We start from the raw sequence: 27,665 nt of genomic DNA, 5'->3' as shown, positions 1-27,665 counted from the left end.
AAGGGACAGACGGTCACCATACCCTACTACCCTACTGACAATAAATGGTGTCCCGTGGTAGTCTTCGACCAGTACCTTTTATCCATACCAATGACACCACATCAACCACTACTAGCCTTGTACGGTAAAACACTCACCATTAGTAAGTTCATGCTTTACGTAAGAACGTTGTTAATACGTTTGGGGCTAAACCCGTCCAAATATTCTTATAACCCGCACATATCATTAAGATCATGGGCCGCTGGAAGTCCACAGCTTATACACGATACATCCCCCAGCCAGTTCAGGAAGTACGCTTAGCATTCAAGAACATGATTGTGTGATAATCTTATATGTATTGTAGGCTGAATAAACTGGTTTCATCTTTTTGCCCTCTTTTATTTCAGGCCTACTACATCGTCAGTTACGGCACACCACAACTGACTTTTCATATCTTATTGTTTTAAGTTACTAACTCTACGGCTTTATGCCTTGACCACAAATGGAAGGCAGGGCCTGAAGTTGTGGGAGGGGCTTGAGTCCCCTTCTTAAGGAGCTCCAGCCCTTCACCTGCTACCGGCTCAGGTCTTGAGATTTGTCCCACCCACCTCTCCTCCTTTAAAGCAATTCTTGAGTTTGGCCCTCTTTTATTACAGGCCTACTACATCGTCAGTTACGGCACACCACAACTGACTTTTCATATCTTATTGTTTTAAGTTACTAACTCTACGGCTTTATGCCTTGACCACAAATATCATATATATATACATACGGTATATGCTCGAGTATAAGCCGACCCGAATATAAGCCGAGGCCCCTAATTTTACCCCCAAAAAATGGGAAAACTTATTGACTCGAGTATAAAACTAGGGTGGGAAATGCAGCAGCTTGTACTTGTAAATTTCTAAATAAAATTAGATCCTAAAAAAATTGTTAATTGAATATTTATTTACAGTGTGTGTATATAATGAATGCAGTGTGTGTGTATGAATGCAGTGTGTGTGTATGAATGCAGTGTGTGCGTATGAATGCAGTTTGTGCATATGAATGCAGTGTGTGCGTATGAATGCAGTGTGTGCGTATGTGTGCAGTGTGTGTGTGTGTGTGCAGTGTGTGTGTATGAGTGCAGTGTGTGTGTGCAGTGTGTGTGTGTGAGTGCAGTGTGTGTATATGAATGAAGTGTGAGTGTGTGTTTGTGTATGTGTTGGTGGGGGGTGGGCATTTTGATTATTGTTTTTATTAATTAATTATTATTATTAATATTTATTATATTATTAATTATTATTATTTATTTTTAAATTATTATTTTAATATTATTTTTTTATTATTTTTATTTTATAAATATTATTTTATTTTATTATATTAATATTTTTTTTTTTCGTCCCCCCTCCCTGCTTGATACATGGCAGGGAGGGGGGCTCTCCTTCCCTGGTGGTCCAGTGGCATTGGCAGTTCAGTGGGGGGGGGAGGAAGGGGGCTGGCGGAGAGCACTTACCTCTCCTGCAGCTCCTGTCAGCTCCCTTTCTCCTCCGCGCCGGTCCGTGCAGCTTCTCTGTCAGCTCACACTGTAAGTCTCGCGAGAGCCGCACTATGACCCCGCGGCTCTCGCGAGACTTACACTGGGAGCTGACCGAGGTGCTGAACGGACCGCCGCGGAGGAGAAGGGAGCTGACAGGAGCTGCAGGAGAGGTAAGTAAGATCTCTGCAGCCCCCACAATGCAAATTGCCATAATACAGACAGTGACTCAAGTATAAGCCGAGTTGGGGTTTTTCAGCACAAAACATGTGCTGAAAAACTCGGCTTATACTCGAGTATATACGGTATTATATATATGTAACGTCATACAAAGTGTATTTTAATACTAATAGCTAATAGCTATACTAATAGCTAATAGCTAAATACTAATAGCTTTTCTTTTTCGCAATGTACTATTAAGCCAGAATTTATGTACTTACTTGCAATGTTGAGACCTAGGGGTCACTTCACCTTCACCTTACCATGTATATATTTGACTAAGCTTGCTTTAATTATTGGTGGCAATCAGTATCAGTGCTTACGATATGTACTCACTATAACGAAACTGGTTTTATTATCACTCATAAGCATATATCACTGTTCTTTCATGTTATAAAAAAAGTGCGGTACTGCTGACGTTTCACGACAAACTTGATCTTAACCTCATTGTATTGAACAAGATTTTCTCACTCGAAAATGTCAATCTGAGCTTGTTAACTAAACCATGCACTACAAAAATAAAGAATTTAAAAAAAAAAAAAAACGGAAAACAAAACTCCTAACACGCTGAGAACCAACCGCCCTCACACAGAAAGTACTATGGGGTGCAAAATCAAAAAACCACGCCATCCAGAGGCTCCAAAAACGCAGGATATTAGATTATCCTTTGAGAGGCCTACACCGCGGGCCCAAGCCAAAATGGCGCCCGATCCGCCTAGCGAAGATGAGGCCTTGGAGAACTACCAAGAGGAGGAAGATGCCCCGACCACACAGTCGGAGGGGACCCCCTCTAATGAGTCGGAGTCAGATGAAGACTCCTCACCGGCTACAAAGAGAGACATTAAAAATCTCCTGCTGGATATGCGGCGTGTGTGGAAGGCTGACCTCTTAGACACACGCACGGAAATAGGGACCCTCAAACAACGGATCGCAGCGATCGAAACTAAATAAGCAACCAGAGCCCAGAGTGTGCAAGACACCCACAACAACCTGCAAGCACTAACAGACCAAGTACAGAAACTTACCAAGTCGATGTTAGTGATGGAGTCCAGACACAGACGGAAGAACATCCGCCTCCGCGGCATTCCGGAGCATATTGAGGGGGACGCGGCACTGCCCTTCCTTCGACGCTTCATGGCCTCGCTAGGCATAGGGGGCAACACGAGCACAGAGACACTAACGACAGCGTTCCGGGTCCGCAAATCGGCAGCTGCCCCAGTGGATGCCCCAAGAGACGTAATTGCCACTACTAGAGACATTACAACCCGATCTGCAATTATGACCAATTCGAGAGAGCTGGGAACCATACACTTCGAAGGCTGTGAAATAGCCATATACGGAGACCTCCCTTTTGCCGTCTGTAACGGATCACCTGGCACCCCGACTGGGTACCTCCGTTGATGGATGCTCCTAGCGCTTCTTGAGGATTCCAAGCACTCTAGCCGACAACACAACCACCGCAGGACGAACCTCTCTTCCTTCCAGAGCGAAGCAGGAACGAGCTCTTAAAAGAGCTTAGGAGTGATTATAGCAAGGGAATATGCAGAGCATAGCAATCCCTTGTAGCAGATTCCCCCAATAAGAGACAGGACTCCAAATTGAGGGTGAAGTAGAACTGACAACATCTTTATTTTACTTGGGACTAGCCCATTTGGTCATTACATTAACATTGCTGTGAAAACTCAATAAAATTACAAACAGTCAAATCATAGCAGGCAACATTCAGTGACTTATTATAACATAATTACATATTTATAAATAGGTGGGGAAGACCATAATTAACACAAATGTCTCTCCTGCATGCAGAATTAGCGATATGCAAATCTACCCGAATATGCAAATTACCAGTCTTGCTATTCAGGTAGTGCATATTACTGTTGCTACCAACAGAGGGCACTACACAAGCTCCATAGCCAAATCCACCTAAGGGGTAGCAATCCTCAGCAGTACAGGAGAGCAGGCAATACATCCCAGGGGCCATAGTCACATGGCAGGAGGCTGGCAATCAGTCTTCTCCAATGCCCAGTGGCAAGGCTGGTACCGCCACATTTCTCCCCTTTTCCAAACAGACTAACAGGGTATCTGACCTCCTGCCGGTCAGTGCCCTGGTTAGTCCAGCAACCCACCCACGAAGCACAAACAGTAATACAGCCTACCCACAATACATGGTTACTACACCTGGGTAAAAGATTAGCTCGTCCATGTCCAGGTGCCTCAACAAGGCTGTGTGGGGTACTGATAGGCTGCCTTGGTGGGTTGCTGAGTGCCAGCGCTACCACGGGAGTAGCCTGGTTGGAGCCATGCTGAAAAGAAGAGTTGGTAGGCTCCTCTCTCGGGATCTGGGGCTGCTGCTGGAGGGGGAGACCGACTGTCTCCCCTTTGGTTACATAGTCCTGCTGCTGGAGGGGGAGACTGACTGTCTCCCCTTTGGACACACAGCCCTGCTGCTGGAGGGGGAGACCGACTGTCTCCCCTTTGGCTAAACAGCCCTGCTGCTGGTGGACAGGACCGACTGTCCCTACCCCTAGTGGTGCATGTGCAGAGACCACGGTCCCATCTGCACTGTTGTGGAGCTTACTGTCTCCCCTTGGTGGGTTAAGCTGCCGCTGGGGAGAGGGGGTAACAAGCTCCTCTCCCATACATACTTTCAGCTGCTGGGGAGAGGGGGTAACAAGCTCCTCTCCCATACATACTTTCAGCCGCTGGGGAGAGAGACCAACTGTCTCCTCTCCTAATGACACACACTGCTGCTGGGGAGGAAGGACGACACCTTCAGCTCCCTGTAACACACACTGCCGCTGGGGAGGAAGGACTGCACCTTCGGCTCCCTGAGACTCACTGGACTGCTGGGGAGAGGGACCAACTGTCTCCTCTCCTAAGGACACACACTGCCGCTTGGGAGGAAGGACTGCACCTTCGGCTCCCTGAGACTCACTGGACTGCTGGGAAGAGGGACCAACTGTCTCCTCTCCTAAGGACACACACTGCCGCTGGGGAGGAAGGACGGCACCTTCAGCTCCCTGGGATACATACTGCCGCTGGGGATCTGGGCCGACTGCCCAGCATCCCTGTAGGGCCGGTAGAGAGACCTCGGTCCCATCTCCACCTGCCAGCTGGGTGTCTTCCCAGGACAAGTCAATAAGATCTTCCATCTCTGGTGCTGGTTGGGACATATGTGGTACAGTACCAAAGTCCCCTGATAACAGGCTTGGTTGCTGGGGAGGAGGAACTAAACTCAATGCTTCCGGTGGCATACAGTCAATAAGCCCCATCATGTCAGAGACAGGCGGCGTTATCCATTGGAATAGGCAAACATAATCCTGTTCTAGTTCCCACTCCCGGTTGGCAAGAAAAGATAGATCTGGCTGAATGGCATCGATCTCCGTAAGGTCCCAGTTGTCTGCCCGCTCAGCTCGGATGGACCAGAAGCGAGCAATGTCGGTGTCTCCGAACCAGAGACTAGTTTCAATAGTATCCCACAACAAACCAGGGCCATCGTAGTCTTCCCCCTCAATACACTTGTACTCGATCAGCCATGGGTAGAGTTGGTAAGCATGCCACCGCAGGGCCCGATAAGAATCATCCAGCCACACCTCAGTCTCAACTAGCGTCTCCAGTTCGCTTACCCATTCCTCTGAGGGCTGGTTTCCCAATAATGGCATTCGCAGCTCTAGTTGTTCTGCTTGGCGCTGGTTAGTGGTCAGGATTTCCTCGAACCGGAAGGGTCGAATTTCGTCGATGTCCTCCTTCCAGAGATCGGTACGAAGCGCCACCCTCCACTCTGTCTCTTTTTCCTCTGGGATAGGATACTCCATACTGCGCATCACATCCTGTAGTCGCTGCTGGAGCCTGGCATCAAAGGGAGATACTGCACGGCCTTCCATCTCTGAATTAGTGCTGGTTTTCCCAAGGCTAGGAAGCCATCCCACCGCTGCCACCAATGTAACGGATCACCTGGCGTGTCTCCATGGGTATATCATCCCCATACTCGGCCACTCGCTGCCTCACCTCGGCCAGCCAATCATCTTCAGAGCCAGAACCTTCCATACTTGTCTGCTCCCAGGGGCGCTGCACGACTGCTAGCGTTGCCCTCAATTTGTAAATCCAAACGAACTGTGTCTCCGAGCTGCTTTACCTCACACTAGGACGCCATCCCACCGCTTGCCACCAATGTAACGGATCACCTGGCACCCCGACTGGGTACCTCCGTTGATGGATGCTCCTAGCGCTTCTTGAGGATTCCAAGCACTCTAGCCGACAACACAACCACCGCAGGACGAACCTCTCTTCCTTCCAGAGCGAAGCAGGAACGAGCTCTTAAAAGAGCTTAGGAGTGATTATAGCAAGGGAATATGCAGAGCATAGCAATCCCTTGTAGCAGATTCCCCCAATAAGAGACAGGACTCCAAATTGAGGGTGAAGTAGAACTGACAACATCTTTATTTTACTTGGGACTAGCCCATTTGGTCATTACATTAACATTGCTGTGAAAACTCAATAAAATTACAAACAGTCAAATCATAGCAGGCAACATTCAGTGACTTATTATAACATAATTACATATTTATAAATAGGTGGGGAAGACCATAATTAACACAAATGTCTCTCCTGCATGCAGAATTAGCGATATGCAAATCTACCCGAATATGCAAATTACCAGTCTTGCTATTCAGGTAGTGCATATTACTGTTGCTACCAACAGAGGGCACTACACAAGCTCCATAGCCAAATCCACCTAAGGGGTAGCAATCCTCAGCAGTACAGGAGAGCAGGCAATACATCCCAGGGGCCATAGTCACATGGCAGGAGGCTGGCAATCAGTCTTCTCCAATGCCCAGTGGCAAGGCTGGTACCGCCACACCGTCCTTGCAGTCAAGAGGCAGCTAATACCAGTGGCCCGACAGCTGAGAGAGGCGCAGATCAGATATCGGTGGGGGGTGGACGGCTCCCTACTGGTAGCACAGGGTAATGACATACTCACCCTCTCCTCACCTGAGAACAAAGAGACTTTCCTCCAAAAATTGACAGTTATCACGACAATACCAGCGAAAGTCCAGAAGCCAGGAATAGGCACACAGGGACCCACCAGAGTTCACCCAATAAACCTGCAAGCCCGACTCCTAGCTAAACCACGCTACATGTAATTACACCTTACTCATAGCGGTCCTTTAAGACTACTAGCAACTTGCCAACGAGACACACAATAGTTGCCCAACATTTCGCAGTTCATAAATATGAACCCATACTAAAGTTGATAGCAAATGTAGTCATACACCCATATCGACCACATCTTAGCCCCCAACCAACGAATGCTTATTCACCTTTAATTTACCGTATATACTCGAGTATAAGCCGAGTTTTTCAGCACATTTTTTGTGCTGAAAAACCCCAACTCGGCTTATACTCGAGTCAATGTCTGTATTATGGCAATTTGCATTGCCATAATACAGACTGGGGGCTGTCAGAGATGTTACTTACCTCTCCTGCAGCTCCTGTCAGCTCTCTCCTCCTCCGCGCCGTCCGTTCAGCACCTCGGTCAGCTCCCAGTGTAAGTCTCGCGAGAGCCGCGGCTCTCGCGAGACTTACACTGGGAGCTGACAGAAGAGCTGCACGGACCGGCGCGGAGGAGGAGAGAGCTGACAGGAGCTGCAGGAGAGGTAAGTAACATCTCTGACAGCCCCCAAACCCCCCCCCACTGAACTACCAATCCCACTGGACCACCAGGGAAGGAGCCCCCCTCCCTGGCCAGCTAGCAAGCAGGGAGGGGGGACAAAAACATTTATAATAGTAATACAAATAAATAAATGAATAATATCACAAAAAATGAAAATAATATTAATACAATAATAATAAAATAGTAATAAAAAAATAATAATATAACAAAAATAATTAAAATAATAATAATAAAAAATATATTAAAATGCCCACCCCCCACCAAGGCTCTGCATCACACTCTGCATCACACACACACACTGCACTCATATACACACTGCATTCACACACACACACACACACTGCATTCATATACACACTGCATTCACACACACACACTGCACTCATACATACACTGCACACACTGCACTCATACATACACTGCACACACTGCACTCATACATACACTGCACACACTGCACTCATACACACACTGCACTCATACACACACTACAGTCATACACACTGCACCCATACACACTGCACCCATACACACACTGCACTCATACACACACTGCACTTATACACACACACTGCACTCATACACACACACTGCACTTATACACACACACTGCACTCATACACACACACTGCACTCATACACACACACTGCACCCATACACACACACTGCACCCATACACACTGCATTCTCATACGCACACACTGTATTCATTATATACACACACTGTAAATACATATTCAATTAATATAATTTTTTTAGGATCTAATTTTATTTAGAAATTTACCAGTAGCTGCTGCATTTCCCACCCTAGTCTTATACTCGAGTCAATAAGTTTTCCCAGTTTTTGGGGGTAAAATTAGGGGCCTCGGCTTATATTCGGGTCGGCTTATACTCGAGTATATACGGTACTTAATACCTTTCATTTAAGGGTTTTACGTTATACACCAGTACTAGGGACATCACACACCACACCCAACGAGACTGTCTTTAGAAAAGACCACACATAAAGGTAGCAGTTCTCCGTTTCAGTTATTAAGCACCTAGTTCACCAATTTATATTCCTTAGTGCACAGGTAATACAGAGTGAATGGTTATCTCTACTCTCATATGCACATTACAGAGCAAAAGTCCTAGAGGCTATCATGCATAGCCCACATTGCACACTGATATGTCGCTACCTACCTATGCATTGATATATATGTTGTATATGTTATATGGTGTTTATGGTACATACCTATGCTTGTAACCTTATACCTTGACACAGATATCTATCGCACACCACACCCGAGACTGCCTTTTGAAGAGACCACACATAACGGGAGCAGTTCTCCCTTTTAGTTCTTATGCATTTCGTTCACACATGCTCCAATTTGTATGCCTTAGTTCACATGTACTACAGAGTTAATGGTTATCTCTACCCTTATATGCACGCTACTGGGCAAAGTCCTAGAGGCTACCATACATAGCCCACATTGCACACGGATATGTCGCTACCTAACTATGCTTTGATGTATATGTTGTATATGCTATTTGTTGTATATGTTATATACCTATTTTTTTGTAACCTTATACCTTGACGCAGATATTTTTGGAACTGGAAACTCCAATAAAATACAAATATAAAAAAACATACACTTAGAATGACGTTACATATATATAATATATTGAAACAAAATTTAATATAAATCATATATTCATATGTAATTTCATTCTAACTGTATTTTGTTATTAATATATATATATATATATATATATATATATATATATATATATATATATATTGGTAACAAAATACACTTAGAATTACATTCTATATATATATATATCTATATATAAAATACAAATAACCGCAAATATATATATATATAATGTAAAAGATTACATTAGTATACACATAGAATTTAAATACATATATATGTATATATATTAAAATTCTACATGTATATTAAAGTAATCTTTTAACATAATTATGTGATTTGATTAATTAAAATTTGATTGACATGCCTGACAACACAGGGAGAAAGTGCAGATAATTTAATTTGCAAGCACTATATTTGACCCTGTAACTCTTCAAGACACCATAAAACTTGTACATAGGGGTACTGTTTTACTCAGGAGACTTTGCTGAACTCAAATATTAGTGTTTCAAACTGGTAAATTGTATTACAACGATGATATTTTAAGTAAAGGTGACGTTTTTTGCATTTTTTTTTACAAACGAATGGCACTTTTATGGACTATATTATTGTTGTAATATGTTTTACTGTTTTAAAACACTAATATTTGTGTTTAGTGAAGTCTCCCAAGAATAACAGTACCCCCTATGTACAGGTTTTATGGTGTTTTGGAAAGTTAGAGAGTCACATAAGGCTTGCATTTCATTTTTTTGACATTGAAATTTGCCAGATTGGTTATGTTGCCTTTGGGAGATTATGGTAGCCCAGGAATGAGAATTACCCCCATGATGGCATACCATTTGCAAAAGTAGACAACCCAAGGTATTGCAAGTGGGGTATGTCCAGTCTTTCTTAGTAGCCACTTAGTCACAAACACTGGCCAAATATTAGTTTTTTGCTTTTTTCACACAAAAACAAATATGAACGCTATCTTTGGCCAGTGTTTGTGACTAAGTGGCTACCAAAAAAGACTAAACATACCCCACTTTCAATACCTTGGGTTGTCTACGTTTTCAAATGGTATGCCATTATGGGGGTAATTCTCATTCCTGGGCTACCACACCGTCTCAAAGGTAACATTACCAATCTGGCAAATTTCTATTTGAAAATGGAACGTTCTATATTTGACCCTGTAACTTTCCAAAACACCATAAAACCTGTTAATGGGGGGTACTGTTGTACTCGTGAGACATCACGGAAATACATTTTTTTTTTTTAAATCTTATTTTCTCACATTTTTTTAATTTTATTCATAATAAGTTATGTTCCATATATGAATAGTTAATGAGAAATTAAAGCCCTGTTTCTCCTGAACAAAATTATATATAATAAGTGTGGGTGCACTTAATGTGACAGCGGTGAATTACGGTTGAACAGACATATAGCGCAAATTCCAGTTTTTGTTTACGTTTTGTTTTGATCAGAACGTGCCCTATTGACTCCATCCTGAAGGGGTTAAAACATTTCCCTTTCCCCTTCTAAAGTGTGTGTGTTTTTTTTTTTTTTTAATTATTTATATTCATTTTCTGTAGACAAATCTTTTCAACTGCCATCCTCGTGTTGTGAAATGTGAACGTCATTTAATTATAACAATCTTTAGGATATATGTAAATATCTGATTACCGGTATATAAATTACTGTGAACTAGTGATCTTTGTGATGGTTCATTTATTCCCATTATTTTGTATATATATACGGTATATATATATTTTTGTGAAACCTACTTATTTGGGACTCTATTTCGCTTAAAATTACAGACGTGTATTAATAATAATGGTGTTGTTTCCCATATCAAATTATTTTCCCCACGTTATTCCCCTGTTGAAATTGCTTCCTCTATCATGAGCTGTAGATACTTCACAACAATTATTCACTAAAACCATTCCTCGTGTTTCAACATGATATTTAAGGTGCTAAACACCCATCTTAAATTGTTCTAAGCATAGTCTATCCTCATAAGCCAACACAAACAAATTATTTCTCAATTTTCTTCCATTACCAGGTAGATTTTGTCCAATGTGAGTATAGATTATGATATAGTTGTTAGTGATTCTACTTCTACCAATTATTTTCTTTTTTTTTATTAATTCTTTATTTTATTTGTGCGTAAAGGAGCAACAAGCGTGCAGAGCCACGTCAGCAGCTGCAAGCATTTCCATATCATTGCAAAGTGTGGCAAGTTAAAACAGCACATTTTTTTGTTTAACATGAAAAGAACAAGTTATGAGGCATCAGTAGTTTGTAGTATACATGCTAAGTTAAAGATTCATATGATGACGTCAGTTACGTTTAAGCATCTGGTATGATAAGTAACATTACATTTGCAAGGGGGGAGATGAGTATACTTATGGCAATATTGCAACGTTATAGAGGATTGCAGTCTAAATGAATGCTTGCTACCGAGGTGATAGGCTAGATAGCCTAAGGTGCCTCTCTATGCGTGTTACATGTTGGGAAATAATAAAAATTAAAATAAAAAAAATAAAAATGAACGATTTTTAAACTAAAGTTAAACCAGCGTAAGTCATATGACTATTGTTTGCTAAGCGAGGGGCGTTAGCTTTAAACATGAGATGCTTCTAAGCGGTTCAGCCATTGAGCCCTGGTTGAGCTCGGTAATCTTCCGCTAAGTATGGCCGCCATTTTATAATATGATTAAGGCAAGATGGCCATGTCTGGCTACGAGATTAAAACAAGGAGGGTGTAGTTCAGTACATCAAGCTTATCATGCTTGCTAGTTGTTAAGGACCAGGACAGCCAATGAAGCATGTCAGTATATACAAGTGTAACTGTAAATAAACAAACTATCTAGTTAATGCACCCCTGGGCACAGTGTGAGTAGTAAGTCCCACTGCAGTGACAGGAAACAGCATAAGGAGAGACATCAGAAATAAAAAGCAAAGTATAAAAGAACATAATACTCAAGATCATAATACTCAAGCTTCGGTGTATGACATTTAGAGGCTAAATTAGCTAACCAGGTCGTTTAGGAGAAAGTTCCGTCCTGTATCAGTCCCTCAGGCTAGCTCAGCCGGTTCCGTCTGGTGGCAGGTTAATTGGGTCCCTGGGGTTGGCGGCATGCTTGAAGGGGCATAGTCCGCCTCCGGTGCTGTCCGTGTGGTTTAACCAATGCCGACTCTGGAGGCTTTATAGGTGGGCCAGGTGCAGTGGTAAAGTTGGTGCTGCGGCCATGTTACAGCTCCCGCGGGGTCTGAAAGGGGCTCCCTGCTGATGTCTGGTAGAGAGCTGTGCTGGACTGCGGTAATCTATGTGGCTGGCGGTGTCGGTCCTTGCGTGCGAGGTCTTGTTTAGTTTGTCAGATGATTCCGGTGCCCCCGGGTGGTGAGTTGTCGGGCAGGCTTGGTGGACTTGCTCCGGTGTATGCGAGGGCGAGTGTCGGAATTTAAGGGGTATGTTGCTGTTTCCCGATGTTCTGGTCTCCGGCTTTTTTTCTGTTTGGAGGCCGCGCTGGGTGGGTGTCTGTTTAGGTGGCGCCGGGTGGACGGGCGAAGCCATGCCGCCATTTCTCTCCAGACCAGGTGGAAATACTGACCCGTGGTGCAGAGCCTTGTGCATAGGTTGGCACAGAGCCTGTCGAAAAACTCCAGGGTGTTCATAGGTGGTGTGGTGAGGGTGCTGTTTGTTGTTGGTCGCTTCCGCGCCGCCATCTTGCTCGCGCCCCCACTGTCCCGCTTGGCTACATGTTTTGTCGCTTGTGTGAGTCGTGTTGCAGGGGTGGTCGACCCCCGCCAGGACCGAGATATCCCCCGCCGGTCCAGGGGAGGGGGGGCGGCTGGGCGGTGTATGATTGCTGCTTGTGAGCAGGTGCTGTGTCGGAGGATCGGCCGCTTCCTCCAGGCCTAAGGCTCCGCTCTAGAGTAGGCCGCGTGGCCGGGACAGGTGCTTGCCTTGTGTATCGGTGCAGGACGGGTATCATTCTGTTCCCCGTGTGGTCCTGTTTTGTTTTTTGGGCTTCCTGCATGGCTGGCCCAGTTTGGGTAATCAGGATGCTCGTTTTTGTGCCTGCAGGAGCAAGAGCCCTCAGAAAGCACGTCCTGCCATCTTGGCTGTCAGGCCCCGCCCCCCCTACCAATTATTTTCTTATATTCCTACTTTATAGTTATACTAAAATTTGCCAATTCTTTAACCAATTTTTCACTTATCTAAGTTAAAATTTCAGAACATTTTTAATCCTAGCAGATGAAAAATAGCCACAGTAGAGATAAAAATATACAGAGATTATGGGAAGGTACACCACCCCAACCTCCCCATAGACATTAACCCATAGTTGTTAAGTTGATAGACCAAAGGGTTCCATATAATTTTTCCATAATTGCAACAGCTTTTTTTTTTTTTTAATTTATTTTTTAGCAAGATTAGTATCATCAAAGTTATAAGTTTGATTGTCCACTGTAAAAATCAACTTTGTGGGGAATGAGCATCTGTACATGGTCTTCTTGTTTCTTAACCCCTTAAGGACCAAACTTCTGGAATAAAAGGGAATCATGACATGTCACACACGTCATGTGTCCTTAAGGGGTTAAAGGACTGTTAGTCCTAGTGGTTAATGACAGGTCTGAAAACAGCATTAAGTCTTTGTATAGTGTTGGCGGAGGTTTTTTTTCTGAATTCTCTTAACAGTAGATCTTTCAAATAGAAATTATTAAAACATATGATTATATCCCTAGGTTTTTCCATTAGTGCTGGCAGGTTTGGCTTAGGTAATCTATGCAAACGTTCAAATGGGAAACTACCTACCGGTCATTTGTCTTCACCAATATATTTGGATGTTAATTTGACGCAATAATCTTTAAGATGTGTGTTGGATATCTCTTCAGGGATACCCCTAATTCTGAGATTGCTTCTTCTAGAGCGATCTTCTATATCAGCTAATTTGATTTCAGTTTTTGCTAGAATATCTTTTATGGTTGTATTCTGCAATTAAAGTGTTTCACATTCCTGTCTTAGTGTTTTGATTTTGTTTGCCTCGGTGTTCACATTTTCTGAGACGTACGTAACTTGCTGTTTGAGGTAAGATATATTTGTTTTAAAATCAGCCTTGATTTTTTCGTACAAATTATCCAAGGCTTGTGTAAGAATAATTTGATTTCACACTCCGCTTTCATTAGTTCATTCTGTAGTTGATTAATCGGTGACTGATGGTTCTGCTGCAATAACTCTGCTCCAGTTTGCAAATAGCAATTCCTTTCTGCTTCACTTGCTCACTAAACACTTCCTTGCTGGACAATTTGCACACTGCCGGAGAAAATAGGTATTGATTGATAAAGCCCAGTGAATGGGTGAAACGTGTCTCGGGAGAGGCAGAGCCTGTGAACTGCTGTTGCTCAAAAGTAGGCCCCAGACAGAAAAAAACCCAGGTTCAAATCCTCTGTCTGGCACCTGTGGGGCGATCATGCCTGGATGGCACTGTGAGAACTGTGACACACACCGGCAGACAGTCACACACACACACACACACACACAGAGTACAATATGTAGCAAAATATTGGATACAGCTGAATACCTAAAAGGTAAAATGCAAAAACAAATAACATAGTGTAGCTGTTAGATAGAGAGATAGCACACTCACAGAATGTAGAGATAATAGTCGCCTGTAGGGTACCTTCCCCGATAGAGTTGGGGAGCTAAACAAAGTAGGAATCAGGTAAGGTACATTTATTGCCAAACATAAAATGTTTAAAAAATATAAACTTAGTCCTACATGTTTCGTTCTAAGATTAGAACTTCTTCAGTATAATTAATTACAATAATAATCACAAAGTGCAGAATAACAAACAATCACCGCCTGAAATCCCTCCCCCTTAGTCCATGTTATATAGGCATACTGTCTCAAAGTTCATTGGGTGTCTCTTCAGTCCAATCTTTGATGCGCCGCTTGGATATTTCCCTCAGCTGTCCTGAATCTACCGATCTCCGCTGTGAGATCCGTATTGATGATGTAATTGTTCCCATATGCATGTACCGAGAACGTAGAGAACAGCTGCGTTCCATTTTGGGTGCAGCTTGCATCACACTTCTCTCCATCATATACTCATGTGTGTAAACCCCGAAAAATGGTAGACATAATTGATAATCATAATCTTAATCTACATTCTACTTTTATGATTAGCATAATTCTTTACCATCTTAAAGGGACTCTCCAGTGCCAAGAAAACAAACCGTTTTCCTGGCACTGCAGGTCCCCTCTCCCTGCCACCCCCCATCCCAAGTTGCTTAAGGGGTTAAACCCCTTCAGTGACTTAGCTGTATCCAGCGCCAATGTCGCTCTGCGCTGGTTCAGGGTCAACCCACGCTCCTCCCCGCCGACGTCATCCGGTGGGGGTGACCTTTTGCGCATGGGCAGCCGGCAACGGGGGAGACCTATTGCTTTTAATGCCTTCCTATGGGGATTTCAGCGACGCTGGAGGTCCTCACATAGTGTGAGGACATACAGCGACGCTATAGCACAGAAAATCCGTGCTATAAACCCGGATTTAGCCACTAGAGAAGGAGTTAACCCTGCAAGGTTAATATTGCAGTTTATGAGTTGGCACCCAGACCACTCCAATGGGCAGAAGTGGTCTGGGTGCCTGGAGTGTCCCTTTAAGTGTAAAGTGCCATAAAGTTAATAAAGTGCATAAATTATAAAGTGCACATAGATTTCTTTGTTGTAGAATACGTAGCTAATTGTTCCGATACTACATATTTGCAAACTTCATTTAATAACTGAAAAAAATCACTTTATATAAAACATATAAATTCCATATATAAAATGCTATTGCAACAAATGGAGTTGTAGTTCAGCAACAGCTGGAGGGCCGGAGTTTGGGGAAGTCTGATCTAGAGCCATAAAATTCCCCATAGCTTCTAAGCCTAAATGATGGCTGATGACTGTATATAAAGATGTTACATCTAGAGTCGCCTAGCTATATCCTTCTTCCCACTATGTTATCTATCTCTTGTATTAGAGATTTTGTATCTAACATAGGAAAGAGTTTGTTGGGTGTATTTTTGGAGATGAAAATCAATAAAGGCTGAAAGGTTAATGGCAATTGAGTTCATACCACTAATGATGAGACTGCCTGGGGGTAACATTAAGTTCTTGTGTAGCTTTGGCAGAAAATAAAAAATGGGAATGGTGGGATTTTTTTCCAACAGGAATTCGAAATTTAAGGAGATAACATTATATTTTACTGCTTGGTTTAAACATTCTCTCAAGGCCTCATTAAATTGTTTTGTTGGATCTTCCTTCATAGTTTTATATGCAATTTTATCCTCTAAAATATTGCTGATTCTTGCAGGTAATATTCTCTAGTCATAACTATATTACCACAGCAAATGATACTGGAAAAAATGATACTGCGTATAAAAAGTTTTAGGTGTTTCCCCAATCACCTTAGTACTTTCTTACTTTTTGGATTTGCAATTGTATCAAGGATTTTTCACCTTTCTTGCATTCTCTCCTCTTTTTCTTTATATTCATCATCGTTTATATCAACTAAATTACTTGTTTCTATTTTGTTTTGTTCTCCTTAACATACACGTTTGAGCTCATTACTAATTAGAATACTTGATCAGGTTCATTAATTGTATTTAATTGTTTGTTAAAATCTCATCCCATTTACATAAGAACCTATCATTATCTAAACCAAAAGCTGGCATTTTTTCAATCCTCAAACCCCTTGGTATTAGACCTCCTTTAATGCATGTCTTTAGGGAGGTGATTTCCCACCATTTCCTAGTTTCATTATTCAATATTTTTTTTCTTTTGACTTGAAATATACATCTACGTTTCTTAAAGGTTCTGTTTTTTTCCCCACTCATTAAACAGGTTTTACATTGTTTTCATCCTCGAATTTTGTATTTTAGAAAGATAATTATTCAACATATCTAAAAAACAACCTCAATGGAGATATATATTATATATATATATATATATATATATATAAAATCTACTGGGATACAAAACAAAAGAAATACTAAATATAACTTCACTTGTAAAAAACAGCTTTCCAAGGTGACCCTTCCAGATGGGTATCTCACAGAAAGATGTACAATATGTAGCAAAATTTGGGAAACAGCTGTATACCTAAGAGGAAATATGAAAAACAAACATAGTGTAGAATCCTTTAGTACAGTCACACACACACATATAGTCACACACACAGTACAGTCTCACACACAGGCAGACAATCACACACACACACAGCACAGTCTCACACACAATTACCTCTTTCAATTATGGCTGGAAGGGGGGAGTGGAGGCAGTGCAGCTGTAGTCTGGTTGTTGGGGGAAGCAGAGACTGCTTCCCCTACCTATGCAGCAGTTACCAGGGGCTTCAGGGAGCTTTAAGCTTGGCCCCTGCTGCCATTTTAGCCCCGCCTCTTCATCTCGGTAAACCCTGCCCCAGCTGCCTTGCTATTTACTTTCATAGTCCCGTGTGAAGAATAATGAATTCCTCCACCCAGGTACCTGCTTTAGCTCCTCCTGCACACGTCACCCGGCCATGTGTGAGCTGTGTTGGCTGCATGGATCCCCCTGCTTCATGGGTCCCTGTGCGGCTGCACAGCTCTTACTTCCCTAAAGTTGGCTCTGCTTGTAATTTCCCTGGCTCATCAAACTCACAGTCGAGCTGCTCCATGGCCAGAAGTAAAAGTTATATGTTAGTGGTGGGGGGAAACGTAACTATTATCACCCGATTGATCACCACCGCCAACTTCATTGTAAGTCCTCATTAAAGAGTAGTTCTGACAAAACCCCAAAAAGTAAACTCTGCTGCTCTCTACTTTAGTTGCTTCATGAGTTGGCACCAAAAAGGTATAATGCTTGAAGCATATCAATTAAACTGTTAATAACTCCTGACTGATTCTTCTTCTGCAACTGTCACTGGTCTAATACTATCCTTACCTTTTTGTGTCATTTTACCCCACTCCCTCTAGCATGTAAGCTCATTGAGCAGGGCCCTCAACCCCTCTGTTCCTGTGTGTCCAACTTGTCTGGTTACAACTACATGTCTGTTCGTCCACCCTTTGTAAAGCGCTGCGGAATTTGATGGCGCTATATAAATATCATAATAATAATAATAATAATAATAACTAGCTGTGTTAGGATATGCAGTACCAGCAAAAGCAGTCAAAGTTTCTAGAAGAACCCAGCTTTGAAGTATAGTTGTTTGACTGCTTCTCCTTTTCCCCTTCTTTTTTTTTTTTTTAAATTCTTTATTTTGGTTGTGCACGGAGTGAACAAATAGCCGGCGTGCGCCACAACAGCGACATCCGGTAGAATAGGTAAACAATTGATATGGCATGTTATGGCATTAGATTTACAGGCACATTTTTATAATATTCAAAAACAGTAGCTCAGTTCACACTTGGTTTGAAATACGGTTGCATATTGCCCATGTCATGGAGAAACAGGTAGATAAGAAATCTATGAAGGGAGCATGGCATGTGCGTGAGAGTGTACATAGAATGTTAAGAAATAGAGTGTTTGATAAGTACATAGGCTGATAACAGAAAAGCAGTGTCAACAGTAGATATTTTGCTTCAGCGCTGAATATGCTTAAAATTGCTTAGAATATGCTTAAAGTATGCTTAAGATACGCTTATATTAACCACCCCATGTTTACCCAGGAACAGTCAGGCAAGAGTCCATGTCGATATACAGGATACAGTATGACCCTTCAGTGAGCAGTGCAGTATGTTGTATTGTGGTAAAATGCTTAATGGATGCCTCTGTGCTGATAGTCCCATTGGCTGACCTGAAAGGGGGGTCGCAGTTCCATTCCTGGGTCACTTGTGTTCCAGCTGAGCACTAGACTTGGGCCTGTGGTGAGTCCCGGTTGTAGTGGCTGTGGGTGGGTCATTCCTCCACTTCAGGCTCCCAACGGGGTACTGGGCTGTGTGCCAGGGTGGTCGAGGCCTTGTATTGTGTTCCTCCCTCGGGTTCAAAGACCACTGGTGGGTCGAGCTGCCACGCTGCTCCTCCTCAGCTTGTGCGAGGTAAGTGTTTGTTCACCGGTGCCCTCGTTGGTGCGGTCCTCGTTCTGCCTGTATGGGAGCAGGAGAGGAGGGTGCGTCCGGCGGCCCTCTCTTCGTGGGTGCCGCGTGGTCTCCGCCATTTTGGGAGCGGACTCTCGCTGGCGTTGCGGCACTTCTCTGGGTCACAGGGTGGGGACCGGGATCACCCCCGCCGGTCCATAGGGGGGGGAACAGGGCCAGACCCGCCTAGCCTTGCGTTTCAGCTATACCGCTGGTGGGCAGGATAGCTGGGCGGCGGCCATCCACCCCACTCACCGCCCGGGCGGTCTCCATCACGGTCGGCTGGGATCGCCCCACCGAGGGACTAGAACCGCGTGGCAAGTCTCTCCTCGGGACCAGGGTTGCCTCACGAACTGGGGTACAAGTTTCTGGCTGTTAACCAGCGTTTTGCCGAGCTATAGAGCCTAAAAACTCGAGTTTTCTGCAGGAGCTCTGTCTCCGTGCTTCCAGTCAGCATGGCGGACCGGCCCCGCCCCTCCTTTTCCCCTTCTATTGGTTAGTTGTTAATTGATCTGTGAATAAAATTTAGTGGCTGTCCCCTAACCATCAATCATCTTTTGATCATCAAGAGATCTAGCCCACATGATTGGGCTGATCTAAGGTGCTTATTTGCCTTGAATCAGAGAGAAGTATGATATTAGTCGCTTTAGAGGTGACTAACTTTTCTGTGGCAAAAAATCTACTCAATTAAGTTATCGACTTTAAGAGAAGTTCTTAATAATGCCTGATTTAAAAAACATATTTAATTCTTAATTCTTAAATAAAATGCTATTTATTAGACAGTTGTAATTTAGGCAAGACTTCTGCAAAAGGTAATATTTGACCATCTTGTAAAATATCCTTTACACACCAGTCATAAATAGGCCAATTTGTCAAAGGAATTTCTAAAATATTATCTTCTAAAGTGATTAGTTGACAGGTTTTAGGTATTGTATGGGAAATTGTAAACCATTTTTTAACTTTATCCCAAGCTTGAATGGTTTGTGCTAATATCATAGATTTATTATTTAGTTGGTCTGTAAAAATTTTTATTACTATTACGTCACAAGAAGAATTCTAACCTGTCTCTGCCAACTGCACTAGATTATGTGTCAATTATGTACCAAATATTTGTTTTACTATCTACTTGCAATTTATATACATGGCCTACAATATTAGCAAAGTAACAGTTTCTTATATCAGGATAGTTTAGGCCACCTTGTTTATATTTCCTCAAAATAACTTTGGAGATAATTCTAGGTTTCATTCCTCTCCAAATAGAAGTCTGAAAGCTGAATTGGATCATATTTGACCAACTTTTTGGCATATGTAAGGGCAACATTCAAAATAAATATGTCAATTTTGACATGATACATCCATTTATTGTATTGATCCTACCTGGCCAAGATGATTCTGTTATTCACTTAGAAATAAATGTACTAAGTCTTTTAAAATATACTAATATTTTAAAAGACTTCGTACATTTATTTCCACAGTATTCTTGATCTGTGCACCTAAATAATTGATATATTTTGTTGTCCAAGTGAAGATCTTTATTGAGATCGTTATGTATGTTACTAATTAAGGCAATTGATTTAGAGACATTTAGTTTATAATTAGACACTTCACTGTATTTACTAATTTTGTGTATTAGATAAGGGAGAGACAATTCTGCCGATTTGATTGCTTTAAATTGTTTAACTGGGAATCCTTTAATGTAAGCGTTAGCTCTAATGTTTATTGCTAAAGGTTCTATCGTTAAAACATAAAGGATCAGGGACAGGGGGCACCCTTGCCTTCTACCGTTTTTTAACTTAAACCAGTTAGCTGAGATAGTTACACCAACTGTTCTTGCCATAGGTTCTGAATATAAGGCCATAATGGCACTGTGAATCCAGCCCTCAAACCCAAATGATTTTAATACTAAGTCTAAAAAACTCCAGCTGACCCTGTTAAAGGCTTTCTCCAGCAGAGGGATCTCCAAGTGATCTGCTTGTTCTAGTATATCCAGAATTCTTCTGGTACAGCTAATCGTAGAATCTGCCCAGAATAAAACCTACTTGGTCCGGATGGATGGATTTCAAGCCATCCAATCACAGTGCTCTGTGTCATTTTACAAGCGTGGGAAAATTCCAAAGAACTTTCCCACGCTTGTAAAATGACAAAGAGCACTCTGATTGGCTTAAACCCACCAATCAGAGTGTTCTTAGGCTAATTGCAGGGCGGGGCAAGGCTTTATAAGCCTTGCCCCGCCCTGCGGAGCTCAGTCTGCGCGGAGCCCTCCATGGGTGAAGATGGATTATTTTTTTGTGCGCTCGGGTTTTTTCTTTTTCGTCGGGTTTTTTTTTTTGCGCTCGGGTTTTTTATTTTATTTTTAGTTCGACGGCTATGATGGTTTTTTATTTGCCCTTTTTTGGGGCTGAAAAATGAAGATTTTAGAAAAAAGAAGACGTCGAATGGTAAGTTTAATTTTACTTTACAGGTTAGCAATTTTATTCCCCCCTCACTATTTTTTAGGGTGAGGGGGGTAGGTAGGGGCATTTTTTATTTGGGTGGGGGGTGGGTGACTAGGGGCTTGGGCACCCCTAGTCACCTTGATGGGGGGGGGAATTTACTTAGTGCCCCCACCCGCCGCCCAGGGGTGGGGGCGGGGGGAGGACAGTAGGTCCCCCCCCATTATCGTTATGGCCCTCACCCGCCGCCCAGGGGTGGGGGCCGGGGGGGGGGAGGACAGTAGATCCCCCCCCCTTATTACTATTATGGCCCCCACCCGCCGCCCAGGGGTGGGGGCCGGGGGCTGGAGGACAGTAGGTCCCCCCCCCCTTATTACTATTATGGCCCCCACCCGCCGCCCAGGGGTGGGGGCCGGGGGGGCAGGACAGTAGGTCCCCCCCCCTTATTACTATTATGGCCCCCACCCGCCGCCCAGGGGTGGGGGCCGGGGGGTGGAGGACAGTAGGTCCCCCCCCCCCTATTACTATTATGGCCCCCACCCGCCACCCAGGGGTGGGGGCCGGGGGGTGGAGGACAGTAGGTCCCCCCCCTTATTACTATTATGGCCCCCACCCGCCGCCCAGGGGTGGGGGCCGGGGGGGGGGAGGACAGTAGGTCCCCCCCCCCTTATTACTATTATGGCCCCCACCCGCCGCCCAGGGGTGGGGGCCTGAGGGGAGGACAGTAGGTCCCCCCTCATTCCCATTATGGCCCCCACCCGCCGTCCAGGGGTGGGGGCCGGCGGGGGAGGACAGTAGGTCCCCCGTCCCCCCCTTATTACCCTTTTTTTATAACTGTTTAGTGGACATGCCCCTACTCGCGATATAGCGAGTAGGGGCATTGGGGAGATTTTAATCTCCCTTGTGCTATTATGGGGGTCATATTGACCCCCATAGAGTGAGGAGGGGACCTGGGGGGCTTATGAAGTGGTGGGGAGCACTGCTCCCTGCCGCTTCTGTCTTTACATATTACAAGGAGGGAGCTGCACGCCGGTAGCTCCCTCCTTGTAATAAAAGCGAACAAACAAACGAACACTGATACACAGTGTTAGTTTGTTCGTCTGATTTTTTCTATTCATTCATTCGTCTGTCTGATGAATGAATAGGTGAAATTCCCGTTCGCATGTCCAGGTGTTTCACTGGGCATGTGCGGGAATCTCAGGGCTATCTAGTGTGGGCAGATGACGTGTCCCACAGGGACTTCACCTACCCACACAAATGGCGGCGCCCTGAATATAGATCGGGGCAGAAAATAAAGAATAAAAAATAGGTAATGTGGGGGGCATAGGGGCATTTGGGGATGACTAGGGGGTCGATTGGATGTAGTTGAGGCGGGAGGGGGGTTAAAAAAAAAAACGGAATTCGGCATGACAGTGCCGCTTTAATTCTTCAATATTTTCTTTATTTTTCAATAAGGAGTCATCTAGTCTCCAAGTACTTAATCCCTTACACGTGGGTTTACCTAAATCCCATATGTATTCTCTTTAATTTGTATATTATTATTATTATTATCTATTGGGTTGGCGTTAACTAAGCACATATCAATTCTTGAGTAAGAATTATGTACTCTAGATAGAGGTGTATAGTTGTGAAAATCAGGATGTGACTCACGAAGCATCATACAATCCATGGATATTGCATATATTAATTAGTGTTTTAGATTGTTTTTGTATTATTTTTTTCAGATTTGGCCTGGGATTGATATTTATCTATTGTTGGATCAAAGACGCAGTTAAAATCAACAGCAATTAATAATGTCCCTTTAATATGTTTTTCTATTCTATTCATTATCTTAGAAAATAATAATATCTGATTAACGTTCGGTAGACATTTGCAAGCGTATATAACATGCCGTCTATTATTAAAAATCTGCCTGAAGGGTCACAATCCTGATAGATTATATCTCCACTTTTTTATCATCATCAAGAGTGACTCGAAAAACTGATTTATACCTATAACCCCCCCACCACCCCTCCCAATTCTGGGGTTCAAATATTTTCCAGTGAGTTTCTTGGATAAAGGAGTCATATAACATCTGTTTCTTCCATTTTGTATCCCTGTACATTAATTTACCTCAATCTCAACATCAAGGGGTAGGGGGGGATGGAGTGGATTTAAATATCACTCCTGCCCCCATGAGACATTGAGACGAAACATGGAAATAAGTGATGCATCCCGGAGAAAAATTGACAAATAATGGTGCCTAAACACTTCATTGATTTTTTTTTTTTGATTTTTTTTTTTTTTTTAACAAGTACATCAAATGCATGTATTTTTTCCTGCCTGTTGTTTTAGGGGGTATATGAAAAAAGCCTTTGCAAGCCCTCCATTCTTTCTCATTGAGAAGCCTCCGTGCTGGGGCTGCAAGAGTGCACGATTCCGGATTCCCAATGTTTCTCAATTAGCTGTACTCATTCAAGGAACGTGTGCGCTAGCACAGTGCGCCCGCCGCCTACCCATTCCATTAGCTCTGGTTAGCTAATGGAAATGGTAGACAAACTCCCTGGCTGTCCGAGTAAAAGGTCGTGTTTCTTCCCCCAATTTTAAAAGTTTTGATTTCTATTTCAATCAGCACTTTTATACACACCAAATACATAATTTACTCCAGCAAGCTGAAGGTATTTAAGTGTCTGGAGTGTTCCATTTTTTCAAATGAAATGTGCTGAACACTTTCTCTAATGTTTTAATGATAACACTGCATAACTTTTAAATACATTATTGGAAATTATTTTATTATTGAAATTGGTGAAATCAGAGATCTCCGTATATAACAATATATTTGGTGTATTGTATTCCTCTCTCTCAATTTTAGGCCTCTGGGAACTGAAGATGAGAAGGTAGACGTGCGATATAATTCTCAGCTTTCATTCTGTGACCGAATTTACAAAGATCTTGATGTCTTGTTGTCCCACATTCACCTTCATGACGGTCTGTCCTCTATAATGAAACAGCCGACTCTGTACATTAGGGATTTGGTTCCTAGCGCATCTTTCCATGCGCTATCCAGGTACAGAACACAGCATAAACAAAATGCACATCATGGTTAATCTTACCTGTTCTCAACCTCTTATATTATGATCATTTCGATCGTTCCACAAGGTGAAAGTGTTTTAAACAAACAGGGTGCTACCCTTATCCATATTCTGACAATGGGGGGAGTTCATCTTTCAGAAATAACATGGCCCAAGCTTTTAAAATCATGGTTCTAAATTGAAATACATTTTTGTTTAAACCTTTCATTCATTATTTAATGCAAAATAAAATCATTTTATGGGAATAGAAATGGTAAAAAAATAACCTACAGTAAGGCAGCAATAGGGAAAACCACTGAACCTATAAAACCATGATACATACAATAAATAGGGGACTGCGCTCTCAAACCTGGACACAACCAAATAGTACCAATACCCATACAAAATATATATAAATCAAAATAAAAATGATGTGTGCACCCTATAGTGACCCTGATGTTAGGTCCTCTTCCATTGATTTGTTTTTTCTTTGCCCTTCTTTGCCAGGATATGAAAAACAGAAAAAAGACCTGCACAGAGCAGTATTTTTTTAAAATAGGTGTCTATTGTAGATAGCAAATATATTGACAGCTTCTGGTGTATAACTGGAAATGAAAAACCATTACACATCACTCTACTTTACTTAAAGAAACACTCCAAACACCAGTGTTTGGCTGTGATATTCGGTAAAACTGTTTGACAAGCCCCCATGACATATTTGACAGGTGCTGCTCCCACCCCTACTATATATTTGTTCATCAGTTATAAAGAAATATTTGTGAAATGAAATACTTTAGACAGTGCTTAGTGTCCTTTGACTTTCAATATATAATAGAGGGTCTGTAATGTTTGTATATAAGCAAAATGTATTTATAAGCAAAATGCTATTTTTTTCATATACAAATATATAAGTACAAATGGTCAAATACCTTGCTAATAGGTATTTGTAAGGAAGCTGAAGGAATTACTAGCAGTACATCTTAAAAATGGCAACAGAATGTAAAAATGTCTGCTTTTAAGGTACAGCAATCTCTATCAGTTTCTGGAATACTAATGTAATGCCAACAGTGAAAGGTCTCCTCCAACTCCTTGACTGTAGGAATAGTAAAATCCATAAAAGCAGGGGTGAGCTTACATTTTCAGCAACTTTACAGGCATTTTATCATTAAGTAGTAGCTTCTGGCAGATACATTTGTTTCTCAACAGGCTGGTAAACCTAACTAGATTATTAAAAAAAAAAGTGAGCAAGGCTTTATTGTCCAGATTTCATACAAAATAAAAGTTTATTCTCGATTTTCGTATTGAAGAGCTTAAGTAGTTGCTAATTGCATTCCTTACATTGTGAGTACGGCTCTCCATAGTAGTCTGTATTTTTATGCCAAGTTATATACCAGTAGGTGCCACAATATATGTTTACTAAGGAAGATATGGCAGACAATATACAGATTTAGTCAAATGTACCAGACCAATCACAGGTCTAGTTGCTCTGAAGCATCATTGTGTTTTGACATGGCAGGGGGATAGTGGATGTATAAGATAGCTGGATCATTAGAGGTCGGTTATTAGCAAAAATTGGGGTCTTTTAAATAGAGTAATTTAAAGGTACTCACTTAAATACTTATTCATTAGTTGTCAAGATGCACCATTGCTTTAGTAATGTGTCTGTATAATAAGGAGAATGAGTAATCAATTTTAACAAAGTTTAATATCTTAAAATCACCAGATAACTGCATTATGTGAGATCATTTAACATTGTGTGATAATACTTTGTAGGCACTGTAGTGTGCTGATTTGAAGCTACTTTCCTGCTAATTTATATAGGAGGGTGTGTTTAAACGTTTTGGAATACCCAATTATGCCATTAGCAAAGTCCCAATTAAGGAGTAACATGTGTTTCGAAAATATTTGTTAATCAAGAACTTGATTTTATCATCAATAGCACTTTTGAAGATCAACAACTCTAAGGTTTGTATAGACCCAAAGGGAGAGAGTCAAGAGACCCTCATGCTGTTACAACTCCAAGGAAGACAGGTACCATGCTTATGAAAGTGGTGTCTATCTCAGCATGTGTGTAGAAGGAGCTATAAGTAATAGAGAACTGGTGATATAATAGTGTTGTGCTGTTGTTATTTAATCAAACTCAAGAGTCCAATGCCAATTGTGATTTGTGCATGGACCCTATTCCCTTCTTTTTTCTGTTTTTCATATGCTAAGAACATGGGGTGACACAAATACTTGAGGGAAGACTTTGTAGTATTATAAGAAGACTTTAGTATGCATATGGATACATTTGTCTTTTTATTTATTTTCATTTTACTTCAATTGTATGTGTAATTTTACTAGGGTTGGTCATTTTCTTTTCTAATCTTTCAGGCTAAATTTTATCTACAACTCCAGCAAACTCAGAGATGTTGTGCAGAATGACTTGTTGCCCTCAGCGGAAATGGTCCTCGTTATGAGACGCGAGTTTGGAATTCCAGTTTCTTTGCAAGATATTTTTTCTGAAAGTGACAAGTTTTTCAGTAACAAAGTGATAAAATCACAGAAAAGAAGTAAAACATCCCAAACTAAACAAAGTATGATGTGCTATTCAGTGGATACATACAACTTACAATATATTAAATGGAAACAAGAATGTGACCAATATACAGACTACATCAAGGTATGGGTCTAGAATATACATTTTGTTATTATTGTAGAGTATATGGGCAAAAGTATTGGGATACACCTCTTAATTATTGAATTAAGGTGTTTGTCAGATCCAAATGTGTATAAACTCTAACACCTTGCCATGCACTCTGCATTTACAAACATTTGTGAAAAAAAGGGTCATTCTGAAGAGCTCAGTGAATTCAAGTGTGGTACTGTGATAGAATGCCACCTTTGCAAAAGGTCAGCTTGTGAAATGTAATCTCTGCCTAGATATTCCACATTCAACTGTAAGTGGTATAATGGTAATGTGGAAGTGTTTAGGAACAGCAGCAAGTCATCCACAAAACTGAACACCAACTAAAGTCACAGAGCAGGGTCACCGAGTGCTCAGGTGCATAGTGTGTAAAAGTGACCAATGCTCTACT

The 27,665-nt window shown here is 42.2% G+C and overlaps 2 protein-coding genes across 2 annotated transcripts in view; both read left to right on the top strand.

Moving 5' to 3' along the window:
- Positions 1-27,665, top strand: part of LOC134568392 (dimethylaniline monooxygenase [N-oxide-forming] 2-like) — a 489,265-nt gene that overhangs the window by 188,406 nt on the left and 273,194 nt on the right. The gene's annotated exons all lie outside the window — the stretch shown is intronic.
- Positions 1-27,665, top strand: part of CFAP92 (cilia and flagella associated protein 92 (putative)) — a 219,034-nt gene that overhangs the window by 90,793 nt on the left and 100,576 nt on the right. Inside the window, exons 11-12 of the mRNA XM_063426966.1 lie at positions 24,390-24,584; positions 26,962-27,250. Coding sequence (XP_063283036.1) covers positions 24,390-24,584; positions 26,962-27,250 — 484 coding nt within the window. The remainder of the gene's footprint in view (positions 1-24,389; positions 24,585-26,961; positions 27,251-27,665) is intronic.

The sequence above is a fragment of the Pelobates fuscus genome, chromosome 7, assembly GCF_036172605.1.
Source record: "Pelobates fuscus isolate aPelFus1 chromosome 7, aPelFus1.pri, whole genome shotgun sequence".
NCBI lineage: Eukaryota > Metazoa > Chordata > Amphibia > Anura > Pelobatidae > Pelobates > Pelobates fuscus.
This window is presented reverse-complemented; position numbering and strand designations above follow the sequence as displayed.